This window comes from Leptonychotes weddellii, chromosome 15, assembly GCF_054177405.1.
Source record: "Leptonychotes weddellii isolate Sample4059 chromosome 15, ASM5417740v2, whole genome shotgun sequence".
Lineage (NCBI taxonomy): Eukaryota > Metazoa > Chordata > Mammalia > Carnivora > Phocidae > Leptonychotes > Leptonychotes weddellii.
The window spans coordinates 11956361-11982727 of NC_138383.1; the positions used below are offsets into that span (position 1 = coordinate 11956361).

Consider the following 26367-nt stretch of genomic DNA (forward strand, 5'->3'; position numbering starts at 1 on the left):
ACCTGGTGTGCACCTTCAGGCATACATTGAGCACCTGCTGTGTGCAGAACCCCAGACCAGGTGGCAGGTGGGTGAAAGTAAAATACAGGTGGCAGCTCTCATCCTCTGAGACTTTGGGGAGGCATGAACAGACACCCCAAAGGCAGGAGAAGGGGCCACAAATACGAATTAATGCAGCCAGTCTGGGCCTTGGGCTACATTATCTTGGGTTTTATTTATATGCTCTATTTCCCCCCAATCAGACTATAATTTTCCAGGGGGACAAGGAACACCTTTCACTCTGCAAACATTTCCTCAGCACTTCCCATATACGTCGGACGTGAGAAAGCCTTACAGTCTCACGGAAGAGAGACCAGTAATTCTAGCAGGAGGTCATTAATTTTCCTTGGGTCGTGGGGGCCAGGGAAGGTGCTAGAAATGGAGGTGAAATTTAAGCTGCGCCTTGCGAGAAGACCAGCAGCTCTCGGCATACTTCTTTCAGTTTCCTGGGGGTCCAGTGCAGCAGCTCCGGGACAGTCATCAAGGATGCCAACCACACGAGCTTTGGGAAGGGAGGAAGTAAAGCCACGCTGGATGCCCCGGGGCTGGTCTCCGAGCACCTCCTGGAGGGAAGAGTTTGGAGCTGGGTTTTGAAGGAGAAGAAGCCTGCATTGGCTTCGAGGACAAGGGAGTGTGTCCAGGTTGGGATCATTCCAGCAGCAAAGGCAATTAAATGAAGCCCGCAGGGCTTGAGGCAGAGACTGGCAATAAAGGGACAGAGGTGAAGGAAAGCCAGTTAAGCTCGAGTAGAGGGAAAAGCAAAAAGAAATAAAGGTATTCAAGAAGGAGCTAGAAGAACGAGGGGAACAGCTGAGGGCTGCGGTGTTTGAATCGAATACAACTGGGGTGTTCCTGGCCTCACAGGAATAGACCACCAGAAATGCAATAATGGAGGGGAGCCCCCTCTTCAGTCACAACCTCATCATCCCTCTGTCAAACAGGGATTCTCTGTTCTTCCCAAATGACCTCTGGCTGACACCTCTCTTCTCCCTCAACCCCAAAGGCTGGGTCCCCTGGGGGAGCGGGCGGGAGGCGGGAGCAGTTGGGGGAGAGGGGGAGGGAAGGGGCCAGGGCCCGGCTTGGCCTGTAATGTCTCTCAGCTGGGACCCACATCTGGGGCTTCTGGAAATCTGACCCGAACACTCCCACTGCCAGACTGCGCCTACCCCACCCATCGCCAGGTAAAGGCACAGATTCGTACGCGGGGAAAGGAGGGCCACCACCCGCACGCACACACACTCCACAGCCGAGAGAGTCCCCAGGGCCAGTAAGGGAAGGCTGGGTGTCCCGGGTTGAGTAAGCGAGGTGGCAGGCAACGCGGTGCCCCTTCCGTCCTCCTGGGAACCCGAGCCTCGGCTTCCTTCGCTCCAATAATGTGAATGAACCCTGGGAGAGGAGGCGAGAGCGCGTGCGAGCGCCGAGAGGGGAGAGGAGCGGCGGAAGAGAAAATCCGGGCCGGGGGAGAGGGGCCGAGAGGGGAGCGCAAAGCCGGGCGGGGGCCGAGGCGCGAGGGGCGGCGCCGACAGGAGCGGGGCGCGCGGGCCCGGGGCGCGGCGCAGCGGCGGCGGCGGCGGCGGGCGGAGGCGCGGAGGGCGCGGGGCGGAGGCGCGGGCCGAGCCGGGAGGGCGGGCCGAGAGGGAGGAGCCCCCGGCGTCCGCCGCCAGCCCGCCCGGCGGCCCGCGCAGCCCTCACTCGCCGCCGCGCCTCGGAGTTCGAGCCCCGGCGGGGCCCGAGCGCAGGCACGCCCGGGGCGCGGGGTCGGAGAGCGCAGCGCGGCGCCGCCCCCCGGCCCTCGGCCCCCCCAGCCCCGGCGCCCCCGGAGCGGCGCGCGGAGGGAGGAGGGCGGGCGGGCGCGGCGGGCCGGGCCGGCGGGCGGCGGACTATGAGGCGCCCACCATGGTGCGATGCGACCGCGGGCTGCAGATGCTGCTGACCACGGCCGGAGCCTTCGCCGCCTTCTCGCTCATGGCCATCGCCATCGGCACCGACTACTGGCTCTACTCCAGCGCGCACATCTGCAACGGCACCAACCTGACCATGGACGACGGGCCCGCGCCCCGCCGCGCCCGCGGCGACCTCACCCACTCGGGGCTGTGGCGGGTGTGCTGCATCGAAGGTACGGCCGGCCCCGGCACCCACCCACCCGGCACCACACACACGCACACGCACACCCTGCCCGGGGTGCCGGCCGGGAAGGGGGTGGGCGCGGCACTGGCTTCGCGCGACACACAAAGGAGCCGGAGCGAGCGGGCGGGTCCCCTCGCGGCCAGCTGTGCACCAGCTCGGGGTCCCTCACACCGAGCCCACAAACTCCACGCACACGCACACCCCCTCGCACACAGACACAATGAAACACACCGAAACTCACGGGCGCGCGTGCAGCCCGAGACCGGAGCGATCCCGAGGGGCCGCGCCGGAGCCCCCGGGGGAGGTGGAGGATGGCGTGGGGGCGGGAGGAGGCTGGGGTTGGGGGGAGCGGACCGGAGAGGAGGGGAGGGAGGAGGGGGAGGGGTTGCTTGGCAACCGGTGTCTGTGCGATTGCTATGGTAACTGGCCATCCTGGGGCGGGGCCGGCCGGGGGCGGGGAGCGCCGGGGCCGCTCCTCGCTCGCTCCAGGCCGGGGCCGAGGGGTGGGGGTGGGGGCCGGGCTCCGAGCGGCTCCGGGCGAGCGGGGTCGCGGGAGCCTGACGCCGCCCAGACCCTGCTCCGCCGCCTACTCTTCCATGGGGCCCCGGCCCGCTGCTCCCTGCTCGGTGGGGAGGGAGGGGTGCGTCACCGAGACTCCCCCCCCCCACCCCGACTCGGGGAGCAAGCCGTTCGTCGCGGTCCCTCGACAGGGAGGCTGCGGGAGACCTTGGCAGGACACCGGAGTGCGCAGGGGCGACCCGCGGACCGACAACTGCCTGGGAGGGGCGTGGCCGCCCCGTCGGGGCAAGAGGGGCGGGGAGCTGCGCCCCCCCAGATGCGCGAGGAGGCCGTGTAGTGGGTGTTGTAAGGTTGGAACGCCTCTGGGGGCCGGGATTGGGTGTCCCGGGACCGTGGGGACCGCTCCCTCTGCGGGAGGCGCCCGGACGCCTCCAGTGGCTCAATGCGCCCGACTTCAGCGCCTCCCGCCCGCCCTGCTGCGGAACTGGAACTAACAGGTGGCTGTGGAGGGGCGGTCTGGTCCCAGCCAGGTTGTGGACGGGGCCTGCCGCTTGGTCTTGGCTTTCAGATTGGAGGAGGGATGGGGGGAAGTTGGCGGAACGTTCCTTTCCGATATCCTTGGACAGAGTTTCCTCTTTCTTTTTCTGTAACCTTTTCCCGTGTGTTAACTCCTCCCCTCCGTCATTCGGGGAGTTCTCCCACACACTCAGGCTTCCTTACTGCAGTTACGGCCCCTGCAAATAGTTCAGCGGCGTTGGAGCTTGGTGGAGGTTGGTAGGGAGCTCTTAAAGAGATGGCCCTTTTTCTGGCCGCATTTGGAGGCCTCTTAAAAGAAAGGCTTTATAAAGCTGGGTCGGCTCCGCCAGGTTGAACTTGCGCCCTTCCCCTCCTCCTAGACCTGCTCTGGCGGGAATCCTGCCCACCTCTGCCCCCCACACCCTCTCCCAAACGAGGCTGCCTTGCCCTTTGCAATCTGGAGTTTAACGCCAAGGCTAAGTGGAGTCTTGGAGGAGCGGGCATGGGCAATCAATAGTTTGGGAAACACGGCCACACGAAGGATCGGTGGGCCCACGATCACACCCTCCCCTTTTCTTTTGAAAAACATCATTTCTGGTGTGCAATTGCTCAGATCACGAACACCTACTCTTCTCATCTGGAGAATGTACCCACGTCATTACCTGCCACAGCACCTGAGTTAGACACAGAAGAGGGGCTGCAGAGCCCCCATGTTCTGCCTCACAGCTCTGCGTGGCACGGTAAGTCATGCCACTGTCACCTCCCACATGCACACGTGGAGCCCAGGCCTCCCAGTTTCCCTGTGGAAATCGGAACTAACTCCTCCACAGCGGCGAGCCTGGCCTCTGCAGAGCAGCTCGAATGCCTCCTTTATTAATTCCTCATCCTAATTAGGATTGATGCTGCACTTAGCATCTAGCCAGCTGCCTGGAGCCATTTGCACCCGGTGTTCATCAAGAGAGCCCCAAGCCGATCTGGGCAGCTGGCTCCGCTGGCGGAGGGAGGGTGGGGAACTGCCATCTGGGGGACTTCACCGTAAGAACTGAGCTGCCTCTGTCATCCCCCCACCCCCACCCCCCACTTGAGCTCAGGGGTTCTGAGGGCCGAGCCAGGCCACATCCAAAGGCTGGAACATCCTCGGACCAACCCAGGGCTGGGAGCGCTGGTCCAGGATTCCTTGTTGTGGCTAGCATCATCCATCCCTGGACCTGGGTGGAAATTGCTGGCAGACCGCGGAGAAGCACAGTCGCCCGACCCCGGTGATGCCTCCACCTGCCAGCGAGGGTCCAGGCCAGGACCCGGACAGCACAGCCATCCCAAGCTTCCCTGGGGCCCTGGTCACCCCAGTGTTGGCTTTGTGTGTAAAATGCATGATTTCCACCTGTTCTCTAGCAAAGTACCCCCAAAGCTTGACATGGGGGAAAAAAAGAAAAGAAAAGATCAAGCCTCTGGGATGAACCTGGAAGAAATCCTGTAGCCGGCCTCTAACAAAGCACTGGTTGTGACAGTGGGACTCGGAAGGGTTTGCTGGCAACTCACAGTGATTCCGTTTCCTGGTTGTCTCCCATCGATGATGCTGCCGGGGCCCGGAGAGCCCAGCCCTCCATGTACTGAAGGCATCCCTACAGTCGGACAGGCCCGCCCCCAGCCGGCCAGGGCTGCCATCACCCCAGCTTCTTTCTGCTCCCCCCCCCACCCCGAGCCCCTCTATTGGACAAGCGCTCAGAGCCTGTGCATTTTAGCACATGGCATGCTCACAGCAGCCCCGAGAGGATGCTGTCTGCACCCCCGTCTGCAGCCGAGGGTACGGAGGCTCAGAGAGGGTAAGGCACTTGCCCAGATGCGCCCAGGTAGGAGGCTGCTGGGCCAGATTTGAGCCTTTGTCTCACTACAAAGCTCTTCCCACCATGTCATCCTGCCCTTTCCCAAACAGCTTCTGGGTTGCCATTAAAAATAGAACCAAGTACTTGACTACCCAGTGGAGCCTAGCTCTGAGGTTGAGCTGACAGCAGCATGAAGCCATTCAGAAGTGAGAATGTACAGGAGATGCCCAAATTGCATAACATACTCTCTCTCCCCTCCCCTTCCCTCCCCTCTCCTCCCCTCTCCCCTCGCTCCTCCTCTTCTCTTCTCTTCTCTTCTCTTCTCTTCTCTTCCCTTCTCTTCGTCTATTTCTGCCTCTGTTTCTGTTTCTGTCTCTCTCTCTCTCTTCTACCACGTTCTGGACTAGCCCATCCCCATCACCATCAGTCTCCTGCTCCCTCCCTTCCCAAGCCCACCTCATTCTTTCTTTGTGTCTTTGGTGACACTCAGCCCAAAGCTGGGGACACAGGAAAGAAGTCATAAAGCTTTGTGGACTTTCCTATCACAGGTATCACCAACCAGCATTTGTTCAATCTCTAATGCATTTTGCAATTAGGCAAGGTATAGAATGTAAGCAAGCATTATGGAGCATGTACTATGTGCTGGGAACAGAAGACCTCGTGTAAACATAGGAGGGGAGGAGACTGTGGGCCCAGAGGGGCGCAGCTTATGTCAGCCTGCCAAAGCCCCCACGCCCACTGTTAGCTCCGGAGTATTCGCTGGGGCCGCTGGAGGCCAGGGTCCATGAGGGACCCACCTCCCTCACCTGGGCAACATCCCTCACACCCGTATACCCAGACTTCATTCACACCATGGCACACAGAGAAAAAGAAACCATTAGTACTGCACCCTGGGGCCAGGGGAGAGAGAAGACAGCCACCAGGGACTACCCAGGGGCTCCAGTCCGCCCAGGCCCCGCCCAGGCCCCGCCCAGTTGCCCAGAGGCCTGGGGGCGGAGCTTACTCCTCCAGGACCCTTGGAACGCTTTCTGGGCAGGTGCTGGGCAGTTCTGCCTTACCATGCTCCCAACATAGGACCATTCAGAGATGTTCTGAATTAAATAATGTCCTTTCCACACCCACTCCACTCCAGGCACTGGGCTGGGGACTTTTCCTGTCTGTGTTTGCTTTCATTTTCTCTTGCAAAAACTCACAGGCAGCATGTCCAGTCAAGCCCAGGTGGGTGGACAGCAGCTACAGCAGGGCGTTCCCAGCTAGTCACCTCACCTGCCGGCTCTCCTTGGCCCTCTGGTGTTGATAATAACAGCCATCACTTAGTGAAGACCTCCGTGCAGGACTATGTTAGTTCATGTCATTGTCAACAACACTTCAAGGTAAATATTAATTATCTGCCTTTCATAGATGTAGAAGATGAGGCTTAAGATGGTCACAGCTCTTGAGTATTAGAGAATGTCTTCGGTCTGGACAGATTAGCCTGGCTTTCCACCAGCCAGAGGATGTCCTTTATTTGAACCACACAGATTTGAGAAGGGGCAAGTAAGGGGGTTGTCTTATTCAGTTTGCGCTGCTGTAACAAAATATGATAGACCCAGTGGCTTAAACAACATTTATTTCTTAGAGTTCTGGAGGCTGGAAGCCCAAGATCGAGCACCAGCCGATTTGGCTCCTGGCTTGTAGGTGGCCCCTTCTCATTGTGTCCTCACAAGGTAGAGTGCAGGCTCTCTGGTCTCTCCTTAAAAGGGCACTAATCCCATCATGAGGACCTCCTCATGAGTCACCGCCTCCAAGACCTCATCTAAACCTAGTCACCGCCTCCAAAGCCCCACCTCCAAATACCACTGGGGGTTAGAGTGTCAATGTATATGAATTTCGGGGGGACATCAGCATTCAGTCTGTTAGAGGGCTGTTCTCCCTTCCTGTCCCTGCTCCCTAACTGGTACTCACTCTCTAGTCACTCAGGAAGGGGCCCTGGCAGTCCCTTCTCCTGTCCACCTTCCCTTAATGCCCTGGTTCTTCACTGCTTTCTCTCTTCTTGTAAGAAAAAACCAGGTCCTTTTAACTGGACCCGGTTGACTTAGTGAGGAGAAGCTGGGGATCCTGGCGGTCTGATTTAAGGACCTCACCACAGAGCCGGCTTTGGAGGACCCCCATGTGAGAGGCTTCAGAAAGGCTCAGTAGGAAAGCAGCAGATCTTTAAAATAAATCTCCTGGGCACACACATCTCTCTGTGTGCCATGGTGTGAATGAAGTCTGGGTATACTGGTGTGAGAGATGTTGCCCAGGTGAGGGAGGTGGATCCCTCACGGACCCTGGCCTCCAGCGACCCCAGTGAACAGATGGGGAGACTCGAGATTTTCGGGCTATAGTCAAAGAAGGGCAGCAGAATCATCAGATCCAGAGTCTCAGAGGTGAGGGAAGCAAAGAATGGCATAGCCAAACTAGAGCTGTGGAAGAGAGCCTGGTGGGCCTGAGGGGAGGGGCCTAGCTGATCTGGAACATTCCTCCCATTTCTGACTTTCTGCTATAGAAGCCCCAGAGAGCCCCTTGCCGCCAGCCTCTAGGTTGAATCAGGTTCATGTGGCCGTGACATGGGCCAGCAAGAGGGGTTGGGCGGCAGGGGGCTCCTCCAGCTGGAAGAACCTCTGAGATTACTTCATTCAGTGGCTCTCGACCTTTTTTCTGCTAAGACACACACAGAAGGGCTATAAGTCACCGATCTGCCGGGCCTGCTTCTATTCATTCATTCATTCATTCATTCATTCATTCATCCATTCACTTATTCGTCATTCCATACATATTCACTGAGCCCCTGCTCTATGTCAGACGTGTGAGGCTCTTAGTCACAGCGGTGGACGGGACAGACTCGGTCCCTGCTCTCCCGGAGCCAACATTCTCATGGGGTAGCTGACACTTCCAGGTCCTGATGAGGGTGAGGACAGACACAGAGCAGGGGTGTGCTGGGAGAGGCTGGGGAGGGTTGCCATCAGTCAAGAGGACAGGAAAGAGCTGTTGGAGGACTGGAGGAAGACCTTCCAAGGAGAGGAAAAGGCAAGCTGAGGCTCTGAGGCAGGAAAGGCTGGGCAGGGCTCCAGCACCCGCATGGGGGTCCCAGAGAGGCTTGGAGGTCAGGATCAGGGTCAGTGCTTTGAGGGGTTTGGGCCAGGGGAGTAAAGTGATCTGACTTATGATTTTAGAAGAGCCTCCGGCTGCACATGGAGAGTGGAGACTCTGGAAGGCAGAGGAGGCCACCAGGAGACCAGACTGGAAGCCTGGGGCTAACAGGTGGCAGCAGAGATGGTGAGACGTGGTGAGAAGGACAGGCAGGAGGAGGTGAGGAGTCAAGGGTGACTGCCTGGATCTGGGGCTACGGCGGCTGTGAGACGGCGGGGCCGTGGCCGAGTGGGGAACACGGAGGAAGGAGCGGGAACAGGAAAGGAAATCAAGCATGTACCCATGGGGGTTCCAAAGTTTGGCACGACCACCCAACGTGCCCACCTCCAGAAGTCATGCTGAGAAGTACCGAGGAGGGTAACTCGGGGGGACCACCCTAAGTCCTCACGGTCCGAGTGTTTGGATTCATCATCAACTGCCCATCACGACAGGACAGGGTTTGTCAACATCAGGACACCGACATTTGGGGCTGGGTTCTTCTTGGTGGCTGGGGCTGTCTTGGGCGCTGTAGGCTGTTTAGCGGCATCTCTGGCTTCTGCGTACTAGAAGCCAGGAGCATCCCCCTGCTGCCAAGCTGTGACAACCAAAAATACTCCCAGATGTCCCCTGGGCATGGTTGGGGGGGGTGGAGTGGGGAGGCAAAATCAGCCCCCTGTGGAGAACCTCTGCTCTAAGGGAAGCAGCATGTAGGTGGGGGGGTAGGGGAGGACCCGATTCCTGGCAGCTGGAAGGAGCTCCCCTCTCTTCTCGTTCCTTCAAGAAAACACGTGAGGAGAGCAGCTCTACGGATAGGGGGACCTGGCGTCTGCTTTCGGTGACTGGTGGCGTAAGTGGTCACTTCCATTCCCTTCTTAAGAGTAATGACTCACAAAAAAAAAAAAAAGAGTAACGACTCGCAGGTGACCCAGCTCACCCCCCGCCGGTGACACCCCAGCGTGTGTCCACACTGGGGATGAGAACTGCTGATGGGGCCTGAGCCTCACACTCTGCAGGCAAAGGAAACTCAAGGCCAGGGAGGCAAAGTGACTCATCCAAGGTCACACGGCTCATTGGTAACAGGGAGCAGAAGGGGGTGTGGGGGCTGCCTGGTTAGGGCTTCCTGGGCATAGCCTCCCCTCGGGTGGGCACCGGGAAACACAGGAAGATGAAGGGAGCTCACTCCCTCAGGGCCTTTCTCTGCCACAGCTCATCAGCTCCATCACAGTTAACCCACAAACACACACTCAGACCAGCCAGGGTCCTCCAATAAGGACGCGTGTCCCTGGGATCGGCTTCAGTAAGAGAACACACTGGTTCTAACCCCAGCGCCATGCCCAAGCCCCCCCGCAATTCTTGCTCTTCACCCCCATGGCGTTCTGGGAGATGCTGATGAGACCATATCTTCCGAACTGCGAGTCAGGACACGGTACCAGACAAGGGACATTCCTTTTCTAACGTAACAATTTCTTTATGTGAAAACCTTTTCAAAGCTGTGAAAATGACATCACCTGATTTTACTCTATTTAGTTCTTCCTCCAACCAAAAAAAAGAGAAAGGAAGAAAGGGACGAGATTAAAAAAAAAAAAAAAGTAGAGGAGGCATTGGGTCAGAAGTAGAAATAAGGGCAGGAAAATAAGAGGATGGTTGAGTCCGATGAGCCCGCAAAATGCATGCTGCAAAGGTTGGCCGTGTTGCTGGAGACGGTCCACTGCTTGTCTCTGAGCTTCCCGGGGCTGGGACGGAGAGGGGAGCATGACCAAATGGGAGGAACCCCATGTGCAGGAGATCACTGCTCAAGAGAAGCCTGATTGTCTCTGATACAGAGGCCTGGGACAAATGTATTCCCTGTCTCCTTCTATCGCATTAAAATAGACTCTGTTGAGGGACGCCTGGGTGGCTCAGTCGGTTAAGCATCTGCCTTCAGCTCAGGTCATGATCCCAGGGTCCTGGGATCGAGTCCCACATTGGGCTCCCTGCTCCGCGGGGAGCCTGCTTCTCCCTTTGCCTCTCTCTCTCTCTATCTCTCATGAATAAATAAAAATAAATAAATAAAATCTAAAAAAAAAAAATAGACTCTGTTGAAAAGGCAGCATGGGCTGCAGGCAGGAGGCCAGGTTTTCAGTTCAAATCCCAGCTTTCCCAGGTAAGCTGTGCAGCTTGAGGCAGGTTCCTTAACCTCCCTGAGTTGTTGTTCACATACCTGGAAAATAAGATAATGAAGCAACAAATGTGAAAGTGCCCAGCGCACACCTACAGAGTAAGTGCTCCCCAAACGGAATGCTTGGAAGGACAACACTGGGGGGACTCAGGAGTGCCCCTGGCCTCTGTATGCCAGGAGCTTCCCAGGTGTAGGCCTTGCCCCTTTGCATTTCAAGGGCTCTGCGATTTCTCTGCTGTGTCAGGACAGGGCTGGGGACCAGACGACCCTGTGAGGGAAGCTCTAGGGTCTTTGGAAGCTCCAGTAACTCCCCTGGAAGCCAGGCTCTGCTGGCTCAAAGATGGCAGACTATGATGCCATACTCAGCCATGCCTGGCCTTGATTCTACTGTCCTGGAGCCAGGGTGGGGCCTGGGAGCCGCCCTGTTGGGGTGCTGGGTCAGGAGAGTCCTCTGATTGTTTTTGCTCCCTAAACATCAGGATCTATCGCCTCACTTCCACCCCTCTCCCCGACTTCCAACCATCCTTCAAGCCAACCTCCCCCACGAAACCAACCCCAGCTCTTCCGTTGAGCTCCCGGAGGATTTATGCCCCAGCCGCAGAGCTCGTGCACTGGCTTGTAGGGCTTGGGATTTTCTTTTTTTTTAAAGATCTTATTTATTTATTTGAGAGAGAGTGGGGAGAGCACAGAGGGAGAGTGAAAGGGAGAAGCAGACTCCCCGCTGAGCAGGGAACCCAATGCGGGGCTCGATCCCAGGACCCCGAGACCATGACCGGAACTGAAGGCAGACGGACGCTTAACCAACTGAGCGCCCCCGGCGCCCCCAGGGCTTGGGATTTTAACTGGAGCTGCTCTCACCCTTCCCCTGCCTATCCCTCCCCTTCCCCACCTCCGAGGATTACAGACCTGAAGCCAGGTCCCTCCTGTCGTGACATCCACCCTTCTGTGCCTCCTACCACACCAAGCCCACAGAGGCAGAGGTGCTCCCAAGTGCTGTTTAGGTGTCCCTCCTCCTCCCTGGCCATTGCCCCTGTCTCTGAGAGTGTGGGAAGGCCACGGGGAAATTCTTGACTCAAGCCCAGCTCCAGAGCTTGGGAGAAAACCCACTAGCTAAAGCTGGTCAGCCTCCCTGGCTCACCTGCCATCACTACCTCCTGCCCCCCACCCCGGGGAGAGAGGCAGGGCAGGATGCCCACCCCAGCTCTCTCTTCCAGCCCCCATCAGCCCACATGGAAGCATCGGACACCCGGCACTGAAGTCACACGGACCTGGGTTTGAGTCCAGGCTCTGTCACTCATCAGACAAAGTACTCAGCCTCTCTAAACGTCCGTCCCTTCATGGTGAGACAGCCCCTGGGATCACTGTGAAGGTGTCGTGATAAACCTCACGCTTACATGCAAAGGGGCTGTGTGCAAAATAACCTTCGAGGTGTGTGGCATCTTGTAGATATTCGCGGAGGGATTGCCTTCTCCCTGGCTCCATGTTTCCGGAACCTTGGAAATTTTCCCAGAAGAAAAAAGTTGCTCCACCTTTGCAGCCAATTTGAGCGGGGCCCCGGGTCAGCTCACTGGCCCCCAGGGTCTGGGGAAGGAAGACACTGAGCCTCTGCGGGGATGTTTGGGCCAGCGGAGAACACGGGGCTGTGTCATCACCTCTCAGGGGCAGAACCGCTCGGAGAGGCTTCTGTGAACCATAAAATCAGAACCCGAGGGCTCTCAGTTAGGAGTTGAAATAGGGTCTAGCACCAAGGCAGTGCCCAGGGCGGTGACGGCGGCCACCCAGGCCGAGGGCCCCCACCCCATCTCCTGGTACTGAGGCTGCCGCTGCGAACTGCGGTGTGGCGGGACCTGGGCTGTGATAGAGGAGGACGGGGTGCTGGGCTGTGGAAACATCGGAACGGGGCTCAGGAGACCTGTGGCCTGATCCCAACCCTGCCACTGACCATCTGAACCGTCTTTTGCTCCTAGAGCCTCGGTTTGCTTGTTTGGCGAATTGGCAAATGATACCTGTCCTTCCCTCCATCCTTCCCTTCATCCTCCATTCTTCTTCCATCCTTCATCCCTTTATCCCTCCATCCTCCCTCCTCCCTCCATCCCTCTCCCTCCATCCCTCTCCCTCCACCCTCCTCTCTCCCTCCTCCCTCCACCCTCCTCTCTCCCTCTCCCTCCATCCCCTTCCTTCCATCCTCCTCTCTCCCTCCATCCCTTCCCTCTCCCTCCATCCTCCTCTTCCCCTCCTCCCTCCATCCCTCCTCTTTCCCTCCTCCCTCCATCCCTCCTCTCTCCCCGTCCCTCCTTCCCTCTTTCATTTCTCCTTCCTCCCTCTCTCCTTCCGTCCTCCTCTTCCCTCCCTTCTTTCTCCTCCTTCCCTCTTCCCTGCATCCTCCCTCTGTCCATCCTCCCCGCAGGGTTATGGGAGTATGCAGTGAGAAGGTACTTGGGAAGGTGCTGGTGAGGCCCAGTGGCCACTCCCACAGAGGCACTGCAGAGGGGACAGGACTGCACATGGAAACACGTGGGCTTGGCCTCTCATCACCCTGACACCTTGGCAAGGAACCCCATGCGGGCAGTGGCCTCCCATGTCAGATGTGCTCTTGCTGGCCAGTGTGGTCTCTCCTCAAGAGAATCAGCTGCGACTCCTCTCCCACCCACTCGGTGCTTAGCTCAGCCTCCGGCAAACACTGCAAGTCTGCTTGGCGCCCAGCGCAGTGCCGGCCACCACAGAGACCAGACGAAAGCCACTTCCCTGCAGGAGCCCTGCTAGGGTTCACCCCCAGAACACACCCGCTGCTTCCCCACCACTTCTCCCCACCTGGCTCCCAGCCTCTGTCATCTCTCACCCCGATGCCCCATGCAGGGTCCTGACTGATGTCCCTGCTCTCTCTCCTGCCCCCCCAACCCATGCCAGCCCCTCACTCACAGCCAGGAAGATCTTATAAAAATATAATCAGATGACATCATTCCCCAGCTTGACACCTTTTGATGGGACCACAACCCATTTGTGATAAAGTCAGGCTCATTCCCTGATCCACGAAACCCTGCAGATGTGGCCCCACATACCTCTCCAACGTCTCCCACCAGGAGCTTCAGTTTCCAGAAAAAGAGTCAGGGAAGGTGATATCTGAACCAAGTCCAAGCGATGGTTAGTAGCATGGGGGCTGGTCAAAGAGACGTGCATTTGAATCCTGCTCTACCCTGCATTCCCTGCAACCTTGGGCAAATTCCCCAGCTGCTCTGAGGCTCAGTTTTCTCATCTGTAAAATGGGATACAGTGATAGACACCCCCAGGCAGTAGAGCCATTCCCCAAGACACAGAACCAAGGAGGAGTGGTCCAGGGGGACTGGAGACAGGACAGCTGGACTTCGGATGGGCTGAGTGCACAGGGTTTGGGACCACCCCTCTCTACAGGGATGAGGCAGGGCAGACCCAAAGACACAGGTGTGGGAGTCATCTGCTGGATGGGTGAAAACAGTTCCCCCTTGTGATGGCATGTCAGGCCGTGAATGTGGAACCCCAGTGCCTTCGGTTCCCCCACAGGTCAAATGGCACTGTGGCATTTCTATTTTCTGAACTAAAACTAGATAAAAAGCAGATAAGAGGTTTTCTATTGTTGTTGAGGGTATAAGAGGTAATACAGGAGGTGTTATTGGGATCCTGAAATGTTGGCATTCCTGGTTTGTTTGAGGAGGTGGCGGGGCAGGGGAGAGGTCCAGACAATTTAAAATCAGGACTGTCCTAGAAAAATCCAGACCCCAGTAACAGGTCATGTGCAAAGGCCTCAAAGCGACTGTTGTCACCAGGGCTATATTCACAGGCCGGGGACTTGTGCAGTTGGGACCCCGTCTGTGTGTTCAGTGCTCTGCTGTCACCATCTTTAAATTCTTAATCATTTTTGAATAAGAGGATCTGCATTTCCATTTTGCCCTGGACCCCGTAAATGACATAGCCTCTCTCGAGTATCCTTCTGCCTCGAGAAGAGCCTTTGTTGAGAAAAATGGGATGGAGAAGCTGGTACCGGAGGGTCCTGAGGTTGCGCAGAAATTGGCGGCTGGAGTGGGGAGCGGAGCTGGGTGCTGGAAGCAGACCTCACCTCTCTCTTTTGTCCAAGGGATGGCCACCAGCTCTACACAAGGCCAGGGGCTGCCTCGGAGAGCAGTAGGACCTAAAACTCTGTCACCGTGAAGCATTTGTGGGGTGCCTACTGAGTGCCTGGTTTCGTGCTGGGCTCGGTGGGCACAGAAAGTTCTCGGGGAACTTACCCTCTGGTTCCGGGGAACCCAGAGGAGACAAGGCGGCCACATACAATGGTGCAGGGCGTGGAGAGCTCCAGAGCATACCTGGCTGTCTGGGACTCCTCCTGGGGGCCCTATCAAGACCTGTCTCATAGGGCCAGCAGGAGGATCAAGAGGAAAACACACACAGGGTTCCACACACATCTGCTTCTCCATAGACGTGCAATACACAGCGGCTGTATGAGGGGCCTCGTGGAGAAAAGTAGCGCATGGGGGGGTGGGGGAGGAGGGCGCAAATCCCCTGGTGAGTGGGGTCTGAGCCCAGGCTCTGCCTCCCGCTAACTGTGGGGCCGCCGGCCAATCATTCCATGTGTCTGTGGAGCCTCGGTTGCTTTCTCTGCAAAATGGGGTGTTAGCAACAACCTACAGTGCAGATTTGCTCACAGGAGCCGAGATGAGATATGTCTGTGCTTAGCTCGAGCCAAGAATAAAGGGTCCAATGCCTGGTAGTTAGTGTCTTTTACTAACCCAGAGAACGCCCTGCACGTGGGACAGTGGGAAGGGGTCCCACCTGTGAGGATGGGTCTCAGAGGAAGGGAGACTTCAGCGAGCCCCCGGCCCCCCGCCCAAACCACAAGCAAGGGAAAGCACTGAGATCCCTGAAGACTGCCCGGGGACATTTCAGGACACGCAGGCTCCCTTCCAGGGGCCGGACGGTCCGGCCAAGGCCATGTCACCAGCTCATCTCTGCCACGCAGTGGGGGGAGGACAGCCCGCGCTCGCTTCCGGCCCTCGCTCTGAAAAGCCCGATAACAAGCGCACATTGACGGCCGGGTTCCCCTGGGCGAGCATGCTCTTCCCGGCTCGCATCTGAGCCCTCGCCCGATACATTTTCTCGCTTCAGCAATTTGGCATGTCATACAAAGGGGCTCTGATTTTTCCTGATGTCCAGCTTCTCTTGCATGAAAAATAGCTTTTGTTGTCTTTCTGCCCACGGATTCCTGCATGTGAGTCAAGGCCAGATGCCTGGTGGGTGAAGAGTCCCGTTTGCTTAGCCGTGTGCGGGGTCTCCCTTCTTCCACCTTGGTGGCCCTTTGTGGCCTGTGGCCCCTGAGGTTCAGTCTTTCCGGCAGTTGCCTGCTGGCCCCTGGCCTGTCCCCCCGCCTTTGCTCTGGTCAGTTCCTCTCCCCACTGGGTGGCTGTGTCCCAAGGGTCCTTGTTGGGGTTGTAGCCAATTCCCACTGTCCCACCATCACCACACCCACCCGGCCAACCCATAGGTCTCCTTCCAGGAGTGTCCTGTGAAACCAATGCGTTTTGTTATTCCTACCCCCCAATCTTCCCTCCCTCCTTCCTTCCCCCCCACCTCCCTCCCTCTCTTGCTTTCTGCCTTATATTCCTATTTCTTCCCCTTTCCCTTTGCTCTGTGCCATATTCAAATCACACAAACCCTCTCCTGCTTCCTGTTCAAGGCAGACTTTTTGAAAGTTCTTGAGGCACTTACTAGATAAAAATGTATTATCTTAAGTCTGTGATTATTAGAAGGTTTATTAAACATGGGGAGAATTCTATTAAGTAGCAAATTGAGTGAGTCAAAAACCCATAGATGTGGAACCTCTAAAGGTCATCTGGTACAAAATAGGAATATGGCTATGATTATTCTATGAGGCCAGGAAAAAAAAAATTGGAAGGAAATCCACCAAAATGTTAAATTGGTGGTCATGGGAACCATGCAAGATTTTTTTGCTCTCCTTCTATCTTTTTCAGATTTTCTGTTATGTTAGTGTGGGGGGGATATAGAAGCTTGATATTTAAATTTAAAAAGCATCGGGGGGGGCACCTGGGTGGCTCAGTCAGTTAAGCGTCTGCCTTCGGCTCAGGTCACGATCTCAGGGTCCTGAGATCGAGTCTTGCATCGGGCTCCTTGCTCAGCGAGGAGTCTGCTTCTCCCTCTCCCTCTCCCTCTGTGATCTCTCTCTCTCTCAAGTAAATAAATAAAACCTTTTTTAAAAAAAATAAAATAAATACAAAATAAAAAGCACTAGGGCCTGTCTCCAGTCCTCAGACAGATGAATGGGTGTGTAGGTTCATTCAGCATTGACGGTATTTGTTCTCTTTATTCTTAAATGCCTCCAGGAGCGTGCTCCCCGGCATCACGCCCAGTCACCTTTTGTCGGTGTTTTATTACAGGCCACCCCTGACTTATAACCAAATTGATTCCTGGATGAAAGCCTCTATGAGCCGTCCACAGGCGAATTATTGTTTCCTGTAAGCACAATTTACACACTGGGTTTGCATTCCTAGAAATCCGTCTCATACCATCAAAGTACCCAAACTGACCACAAAAGTAAATGAAAAGAAAATAAAACCCAGATAGATGCTCCTACACACTTTTCTCCCATATGTAAAACTAAGTACTTCATATAAAAGCTGCATCATGAAATGTTCCTTTGGGGGAATTTTTCTGCCTGAGCCAGACTGGCCCACGTTTCTCGAAATAGGAAATCCAGTGAAGTTTGAACAGAAATTTCTTTCCTTTTTTTTCCTTTTCTTTTCCGAAAAATCTCATCTCCCTGTGGCAAGTTTACGCATGCTTTGTGGCACCAAAAAAAAAAAAAAAAAAAATCCTCAAATGCTTTAAAATAACGGGTTCTTCAGTCTCGGATTTTTTTCCATTGCCAATTCCGTTCGTGTAAATTCTTTAGAAAAAGGCTTTGCTTGGCGAATACTGGAGGAAAGGCAGTTCCCACTGTGACCTGGACCAGCACCACTTTGCCCTTCGGGGCAGTGAGTCAGTTGACCCTTCAGATGCCAGGTGATGCTGAGCTGTCAACGCCCAGGGGTCCTTGTGGCCAGATGCTCATTAGAGCTGCTTTCAGCGGGCCTTAGCGAAGACAGCCGTGCAGGCCGCCACGCAGAGGCAGACGTGAGGTCCCAAGCCCAGCGGCTGTGGTGGAGATGCCCAGTCTTACACTGGAGGGTTCTTCGTTGATGCCCATCAAAATCGCTGGGCCTCTGATGGTAACGTTTGTTCCTTCTCGTTCAGTCCTTCCCGAAGCTGAAAACAAAGCACTCATCTTCGCCCTTAAAAGCCCTTCATGTTCTGGCAAGTGGTGTTTATGTCCACCCTTAGTTCTCCCATCTCTGAAGGATCGGGAAGGAAATTTTCCTGTTTTGGTTGTTTTGTTTTTAAACCTGGTGGTTTTCTCTAGACCATTTCTGGCTTTCAGTCAACCAGCCTTCGTAGGGTGCCTGTTGGTGCAAAGCACCCTGGGCAGGGGGTGGTGGGGAGGGGGGGAACTGCAGGAGACCCTCCCCACTTCCCAGAGGTGGGTTGTTGAGTTGCCCACGAGCAGGTAGGTGCCCAGGCCAGCCCGCCCTGCCTGATGGTGCGCCCTTGTGCCCCAACACCCTCACCTGCTGATCCATCCCACACACCCCTGCCCACTTCTTTGCGTAGGGTCCAAATTACGAATATTTTTTTCTTTAAATAAGAGTGAATATCTAGTGAGCACTCACTGTGTATCAGGCACTAAATGTATTATTTCCAGAACCTTCCATATGGTATCTCATCATCATAACAGCTATGCATCCCCTCCTTACAGCACCGCACGAGCAACCCTTCCCCTGTGGGGGGTGGAGATGCTAAGGCAGGCTCACCCGCCTGGACACAGGCCAACAGGTACACCCAGGCGTCTGCCTCCAAAACTCGCTTCCAGCTCTTTCTATAGCCCCATGCAAAAAAACTGTCCCCTGCCTGCCGCATGTCGAGAAAGAGGAGCAGGCTTAGTCGCCCTGAGGAGAGGCGGTCGGGTGGCTCTGTGTCCTGCAAATATCCCAAACTGTCCATAATGACACTAGGAACCTAAGGGCCCAAATGCAGGCTGCTGTGCTGCTGGTGGGGAGGGGGGCTGGATGACAAGAGAGAAGGATGTGTCCTACAGATGCAGCTCCGCCGTTAGCAGCTGCTGGCTGTGAGCCAGGCTGGCTCGGCAGGCTTCTCGGAAGAGGTGGGCACAGCATCGTGACCAGAACAGAGCACGATGCTGGGCTCTGAGTCTGACTCATGCAGCCCAGAGAGGAAAGATTCTGCTGTCAGACTGAAGGAGGCTCTTAAGTTTGGGGGCTCTTGGCAGAGAAGGTGAAATGCATTCTGCTCAAGACAGCTCCTTGAAGGAGGCATTAACCATACACTTCAAACCCCCAGAACCCACGTTTTGCAGGGGATGCCACCTGACAGTACACTTTCACACCCAGATCCCAGGTGTTGGCATTCACGTGCTCATTCCCAGCTCACAAAAAGCACATAGAAGAACAGAGTCTGATCATACTGTATGCTTCCATTCCTATCAAGTTCAAATGTAGGCAGGACTAATCCAGGGCGATGGAAGTCAGCAGCATGGCTCCCCTTTGTGGAGAACCGACTGGAACGAGGCAAGAGGGAGCCCCCGGGCATGTGTGGGACCACGTTCTATATCCTGATCTGGCTGGTAGTTGCATCAATGTAGAGATACGTTCATCGAGCTGCTCTCTGTGTATCATCCTCAATAAAAGTTAAAAACAGACAGGGGCACCTGGGTGGCTCAGTCAGTTGAGCGTCTGACTCTTGGCTTAGGCTCAGGTCGGGGTCTCAGAGTCGTGGGATCGAGCCCCAAGTCGGGCTCTGTGCTCAGCACTGAGTCTGCTTGATATTTTCTTTCTCTGCCTCTGCCCCTCCCCACTACTTGTGCTCACTCTCTCTCTCTAAAAGAAATAAATCTTTAAAAAAAAAAAAAAACTTAAAAACAGACAAATACAGGTCTGGGGTGACAAAGGCCCCCAGGTGGCCTGTCACCAGTCCTCACCTGCCGCCATCGATCCCCACCTGCTGGCCCATGTTTTCTTCAATTCTAGTCAATCCTTCAAATACTCATTGGGAATGTGGGCACCTAGCCTGTGCTAAGTTCTGAGGACTCAGTGATTCGGTTCATTTATTCTTCCCTTCAGCCATGATTTTTGCATCCAGCCTTTTGGGACTGCTGCTCGGCCGGCTAGAGGAAAAAGACTTTCCTGTATCAGCGGGTGGCGTGATTGGGAGCTGACGAGACCTCCCGCTTGTGCATGCCTCCCGAGCCGTAGTCTCTCATGGAACTCTCTCCACCCCACAGGGACGTGGGTTCTGTCGGCCTCAGACGGTAGAACAGGGGAGGCAGAGTTTGAACTTGCATTGTGCACTCTTCTGGTCACGATGCTGTACCCACCTCCTCTGAGGGGAGTCTGAGCCCACCCCAGGGCTGCTCTGGTTATTGGGCCCGAGTATGTGCGGGCGACCAGCTGAGTGCCCGTCTCACCCCACACGGGCCTCGTCCTTATGGAGATGCTCGCCTAAGCCCAGCGCACCTGCTGAGGAGGGGCCAGTCCTAAGCGTAGCAGAAGCTTGGCATGTTTTGGATGAGGAAGGTCTGGCCCAAGGGCCAAGAATGACCTTGCTTCTCTGAAACCGTTCTTGCTCCCAGCCAGGCAGCTGTGATTCTCAGAGACCTCTCGTCACCCTGCCTGGGGGAGCCCTCATCCCGCCCCATACGCCCCCAGTGACCCGCCAGCATTTCTGAGTCTTGATTCAAATCCATCAAATATTTACTGAGAATTTAAAAACCAGACCCCAGACTGAGTCCTGGACACTCAGGTTATTCATTCATTCAGCATACTCATTCACTGAGTGCCTGCTACTTAACCAAGCGGTGTTCTAGGTGATGGGGGAAGTTTCCTTCACAGCCGTGAGGAAAACAGACAGTGATTCACATAATGATTATATGGTGTCAGAGGACAATAAGCAAGAAAAATCAGGAGAGTGGCCGGGGAGGGCCCCCCTGGGAGGAGGCATTTGAGTAGCCTGGAGGAGGTGAGGAGGTGAGCTTTGGGGAGGTCTCGGGGACAGTCGTGTGGAGCAGAGGGGACAGCAAGTGTCACAGCCCTGTTCGAGCTTGTCTGAGGCCTTAGTGGGTAGAGCAGGGAGAAGGAGATGTCGGTCAGAGAGGAGACCATGGCCACCAGTAAGGACTTGGCCTTTTACTCTGAAGGAAGAAGCACTGGAGAGCACGAGGCAGAGGTCTGACAGGTTCTCACCTGAGTTCCAACAGGATACCCATGGCTACCATGTTGAATTATGTGGGGACTGCCCTTGGCTGGCTCCTAAGTGGGTGGAGAATTCCGGAGAAGCCTGACCTCTGTCAGCCTGCGGAAGTCAGGGAAGGCTGCCCAGAGACCGTGACGTTGGCTGTGTCTTGCAGAATGTGTAAGAGTCTGCAGTCAGGGGGAACTGACCCTACAGAGAGAGGCACATGCCTTCATTCATTCACCCATTCATTCACTCCTCAACAGACATTTTATTGAGCCATCTGGGTGAAAAATAGAGTTCTGCCCTAGTCCTAGAGGAAATGAGTGCCCAGTAGGGAGAGCAGAGACAGAGAGACCGCCAAATCCATTACAGTTCCGTGTGGAAGTGTGATGATAAATGCATCTTCCAGGAGCTGTAGTCCCACAGGTTGGGGAGAGGGAGACCCTCCGAGGCATAGTGTGTGGACATAGGCGTCTTTCTAGGCAATGGGTCATCTGAGCCCATTTTGAGAGGTGAACATGAGTTCGTTAAGAAAATGAGAAGAAGAGAGTTCTAGGCAGAGTACCAGCATGGCCAAGGTACAAAGCAGGTGTCCAGGCCCTCAGACATTCTGCAATAACTGAGTGCTGACCATGTCCCAGGTCCCGAGCGAGCCACTGTGGATGCACAGAACACAGGGTGTCTTCTGGAATGCTGAAGAAATTTGGGACCACTGAAACAAAAGGTCCAGTAGGAGAGGAGGCCCGGGAGCTGGGGTTGGGGAGAAAGGCAGGGCCAGAGCTTAGAGTCCTTCACACCGTGCTCAGGAGCCTGCATCTGGCCCTCCTGGCAAGAGTTGCTAGTGAAGCTTTCCACTGGGGGTGGCATCCAGGCTCTGACTCGTGTCTTGAGAGCTCACTGTGGCTCTCCTACAGAGGATGGAGCAGGGCTGGAGGCACCGAGACCTGCTAGGAAAATACTGGAAAAGGCCTGACCGGGGCGATGGGCCCTGGATTAGGACAGTGAGATGGAGCAGAGAGAGAGTGGATATGAAATCCACCTTGGAGACAGACTGGATGTGGGGATACAGAGGGGAGTCCATCACGGCGGGGGGTGGGGGGAGGGGCGAGTGGCACCGTACCAAGCAAGACAGGACACCTGGGAAGAGCAGCAGGCTTTGTGAGTGGGGATGCCGAGGACAGCTCCAGGCCAGAGCCCAGGCTCATGCAGAGAACAACAGGGCCTTTACAGGTCAGATCAAACTCTACAAGGCTCTGGTGTCTTAGCTCCTTTCCTCACTATTTAACTCTCCCCATTTTGCAGATGGGGAGACCAAGGCCCAGCAAGTTGCAGTGAGTGTCCCAAGTGGCAGGGCATGTAAGCGGCAGAGCTGGCCCAGGGATTCGCACAGAGGCAGTCTGGCTCTGGGTATCACGCGCCTGGCCTCCACACTGAGAGGCCACCCTAGGGAGGTCCCCAGCCCCTGGATGCAGCAGAGAGCCGGGAACATCTCCGGGGTGCTGTGAAGAGCCACGCAGGCTGGTACCTGTTTCTCAGCAGGACATAGGTAGCTCTGTACTCCAAGATCCCGCAGGTGTGACCCCAGCTCTGTTTCCTGGAAGACCCACCTGTGGCACCTGCCCCCCCACCCAGCCCTAGTCATGTCTACATCCCTGCAGCAGAGAGAACACTGCTGCTCGCTTACTGTCTAGAGACCCCTCGCTATCAACCCTCTAGAGTTAAGCCCTGGCAGACCCAGCACAGAGGCGAGCATGCTTCTGCAGTATGAGTGAGCCTCGAAAACATGGGCAGTGAAAGAAGGCAGCCACAAAAGCTAGGGCCTCCATAACAAAGTGCCACACACTGGGAGGCTTGAACACCAGAAATTCATCATCTCACCGTTCTGGAGGCCGGAGTCCAAGATCAAGTTGGGGGCAGGATTGGTTCCTTCTGCCCACGTGAGGGAGAATCTGTTCCGTGCTTCCCCCACCCAGCTTCTGCTGGCGGTCTGTGGTGTTCCTTGGCTGGCACACCTCTGTCTTCTTCGTCTTGTGGCATTCTCCCCATGAGCGTGTGTCCGTGTCAAATCTTCCCTTCCTATAAAGACATCAGTCCTATCAAATTGGGGCCCACCCTAATGGCCTTCTGAACTGTATCTGCGGTGGCTCTTTCCAAACAAGGTCACATTCTGAGATCCTGGGGGGTTAGAACTTGAACATATGAATTTGAGGAAGGGGGGACACAGTTCAACTCTTCACAGCCTCACACTGTATTATTCCATTTATACGAAGTGTCCAACATACTCATGGAAACAGGAAGCAGAATAATGGTTGCCAAGAGCTCAGGGGACAGGGGAACGGGGGCAACTGCTTAATGGGTCCGGGTTTCCATTTAGGATGATAAAAATATTCTAGAACTAGGAAACAGGTTTAGGAAGACTAGGCAACTTGGCTGAGCCCAGAGAGCTACTAAGGGGTTGAAATGAGGTTTGTACCAAAGCTTGTGTTCTTTCAATTTCAACGGGGTTGAAATGGAGGTTTCTCCTTGGGCAAGTTGGCTAAGTTCTCTGAGCCTCATCTTCTTTGTCTACAAGATGGAATCGATTGAGCCTCCTCCTTCTCTACCCATGTGAGAATTCAAGGAGATAATGCATGAAAGAATCACTGGCACCTTCTATGTGCTTAATAAATGGTGGTTGTCATTATTCTATCAGTCTGGGTCCATCCCCGAAAAACAAAAGCCTCTCTCTGTCATTCAGACTGAGGAAATTTTTTTTTTTTTTAAAGATTTTTTTATTTATTTATTTGAGAGAGAGAATGAGAGAGAGAGCACATGAGAGGGGGGAGGGTCAGAGGGAGAAGCAGACTCCCCGCCAAGCAGGGAGCCTGATGCGGGACTCGATCCAGGGACTCCAGGATCATGACCTGAGGCGAAGGCAGTCGCTTAACCAACTGAGCCACCCAGGCGCCCAGACTGAGGAAATTTAATAAAGGGAGTTGATTTTCCAGGTGAGAGAAGAGCTGAGAAGCCAAACAGGGGAATCATGAGGCACCCAGACGTGAGCGACAAGAGGAAGCCCCTTCCAGCCCTGCAGTGAAATGAGACAAGAGGAGGTGGTTTTGCCAGAGGCCAGCCCATCCAGCAAGTGCTTGGATTGTGGCGGAAGCTGGGACCACAAAGGGAAGGACTTTCCAGAAGGAACTGGACCCCCAGAGGAGATGCAGTAGCCTCCACCAACACTGTCCAAGGAAGAGAGGGAGAAACACCCCGACTTCTCCCTTCCTTGTACCTTCTCATGTTCCATCAGAGCCTCCTATTGGCCAAAACTGCCCACAAGCCACGGGCAAGGGAGCCTGGGAAGTGTAGTTCCCTGGGATACAGGGGTACCCGCAGCTGCCTGGGTGGGTGGTGAGGCATGTTGGTCTGTGTGTGCAGGTTCACGTATGACACCTGCCTGTTGCGATCGGATGTGCCCCTGGTCTGTGCGGGCCACCGGTCTGCACCGAGGGAGAAAGCAAGAGTTGCCCCCCATGGCTCTGTGTGAGTCTTGTGGCTATGTGTAGCCACACATGCATGGTGACATGCAACCCCACATGGTATGGCCACAGGGTCTCCAGCCCAAGAGGACACGGTGGACCGTGTGAGTCCCCATGCACTGGCGCCTGGAAGCCTCTGCAGCTGCATCTGTCGGGAGCTCATCCCTTCCTGTTGCCGGGACAGAAGATCCACGTTGGATCACAAGCATCAGGGCTCAGAGTGGCTCGGCCGATCTGGTTAGCGGAGCCACTGGGCAGGTGCACCTCCCTCCTCCACTGCCCTCAGTGAGAGAGAGGATAGAGGAGCTGGCAAGAGAGAAGGCCCCAGAAACTGCAGCACCAGCTTTTCTTTGAAGTGAGGAAGCAGCCTTTACTGTTTTCCTGAGAAATCCAGGGATCTTGTGGCATCTGCCTATCGACCCCACATGAAGCCTGGCCTCCTGCCGGGCCGGCCTCCTGCACCTGCCCCCATGCTTCCGGTCACCTCCATCATTCATTGGGCTCTTGCACCTGAGCAGCGCCTGGTCTCTGGGGCTCTCCAGAGAGCCCCGAGGATACAGGACATCGATGCGGGCTGCCTCCCTCAGGCCAGAGCATGGCAGAAATCCGTTGGCAGAGGCTTCCCATTTCTGGTTCCATCCTATGCAAGGCATTGAAACAGCTGGAGAGTTGGGTAAGAGGAGGGGAGGGTGAGGGTCTTTACCACTGGGGTGTGATGTGAGTTGCATTGTGCCCCCCAAAAAGATATGCCAAAGTCCTCACCCTGGTATCTGTAAATGGGACCTTATATAGAAATGGGGCCTTTTCGGATGTAATCAAGTCAAGATGAGGTCCCACTCCATAGCCTGGGTCCTCGGAAGAAGATGAGAGCCACGCACAGGGAGCAGGTCCCGTGGAGGCAGAGATTGAAGTGTCGTAGCCGAGGATCGCAGGCAAACGCCGGAAGCGAGGAGAACGGCCTGGAACAGATTCTTCCCTCGGTCTTTCAGAGAACGCAGAGCCCTGTTGACTCTTTGATTTTGGACTTCTGGCCTCCAGAACTAAGAGAATCAATCTCTTTTGTTTTAAGTCCTCCTTGTTTGTTGTGCTCTGGGACAGAGGGCCTGGGAAGCGAATCCAGGGAAATTAATTCAGCCTTGCCAATAACCACCGAATGAGCCAGCCTCCCGAAGCCTTTCTGGCATCATGCTCCAAGAGCGGGTAACCTGAAATAAAAGATATGTGACTTTGTTAGCCACTGTGTGTTGAGAACGCACTTTGCAGGCTGAGAAGGAGTCTGCATCCCCTCATCGAACCCTCCCACCAGCCCTCTGACGTCGGGACTGTTATTGTCCTCGTTTACAATTGAGGAAACTGATTCGCAGAGAGCTGAAATAATTTTTCCAAGGCAACGTGAATATTTTTATTTCTTTCTGGGTCAATGGCTATTTTCAAGACTGGACTGAGCTACTGAAGGCTACACGGACTTGTTTAGATGAGAAACCTATTAGTTTGCGAGGCTTTTCTTAACAAAGTACCACAAGCTGAGTGGCTTGCAACAACACAGATTTATGACCTCACAGTTTCCGTGGATCGGGAGTCGGGGCCAGCCTGGCTATATCCCCTGCTCGTGGGGTCTCCCCAGGCTGCCCTCAAGGTGTCAGCCGGACAGCATTCCTTTCTGGAGCCTGGGGTTCTCTTCTGAGCTCACTGGTTGCTGGCAGAATTGGTTTCTGTTCTCTTGCTAGCCATCAGCCTGGGGCCTCTCAGCCCTGAGGGGTGCCCACAGCTCCTTGCCACACGGCCCCATTGGTGGTTCACAACATGCCAATGTGCTTCCTTCCAGACCAGCAGGAACGTGTCTCTGACTTCGCCCCCTCCAGCCTGCCACAGTGGGGTTTTATATAATGTAATTTCCTCATCAAATTCACAGGTTCCTCCCACACTCAAGGGGAGCACGCCCGGGTGGGGTGGGGGTGGGGGGCATTCCAGAAACTGTGTTAGGACTCTGCCTACCAGGTTCAGAGGAACTTGACTCGGAGTCCTGGCTGTGTCCCTGACTTTAGGGTGTGACCTTGGGGAAATCTCTTGCACGCCCTTTAAATCAGAGTCTCCTTATTTATCAAGGATGGGCAATCATACCAGCCGCAGAGCACTGTGCGGAGGATTAGATGGGTTAGGCCGTCAAGCACGGCAGTTGCTAGGAGCTCAG

General features: G+C 55.5%; 1 protein-coding gene across 1 annotated transcript in view; it reads left to right on the forward strand.

Annotated features, from left to right (window-relative positions):
• The first annotated feature begins 1917 nt into the window (after window positions 1-1917).
• CACNG4 (calcium voltage-gated channel auxiliary subunit gamma 4) overlaps window positions 1918-26367 on the forward strand; it is a 57781-nt gene continuing 33331 nt past the window's right edge. The window contains exon 1 of the mRNA XM_006729528.3: window positions 1918-2155. Coding sequence (XP_006729591.1) covers window positions 1936-2155 — 220 coding nt within the window. The 5' untranslated portion in view covers window positions 1918-1935. The remainder of the gene's footprint in view (window positions 2156-26367) is intronic.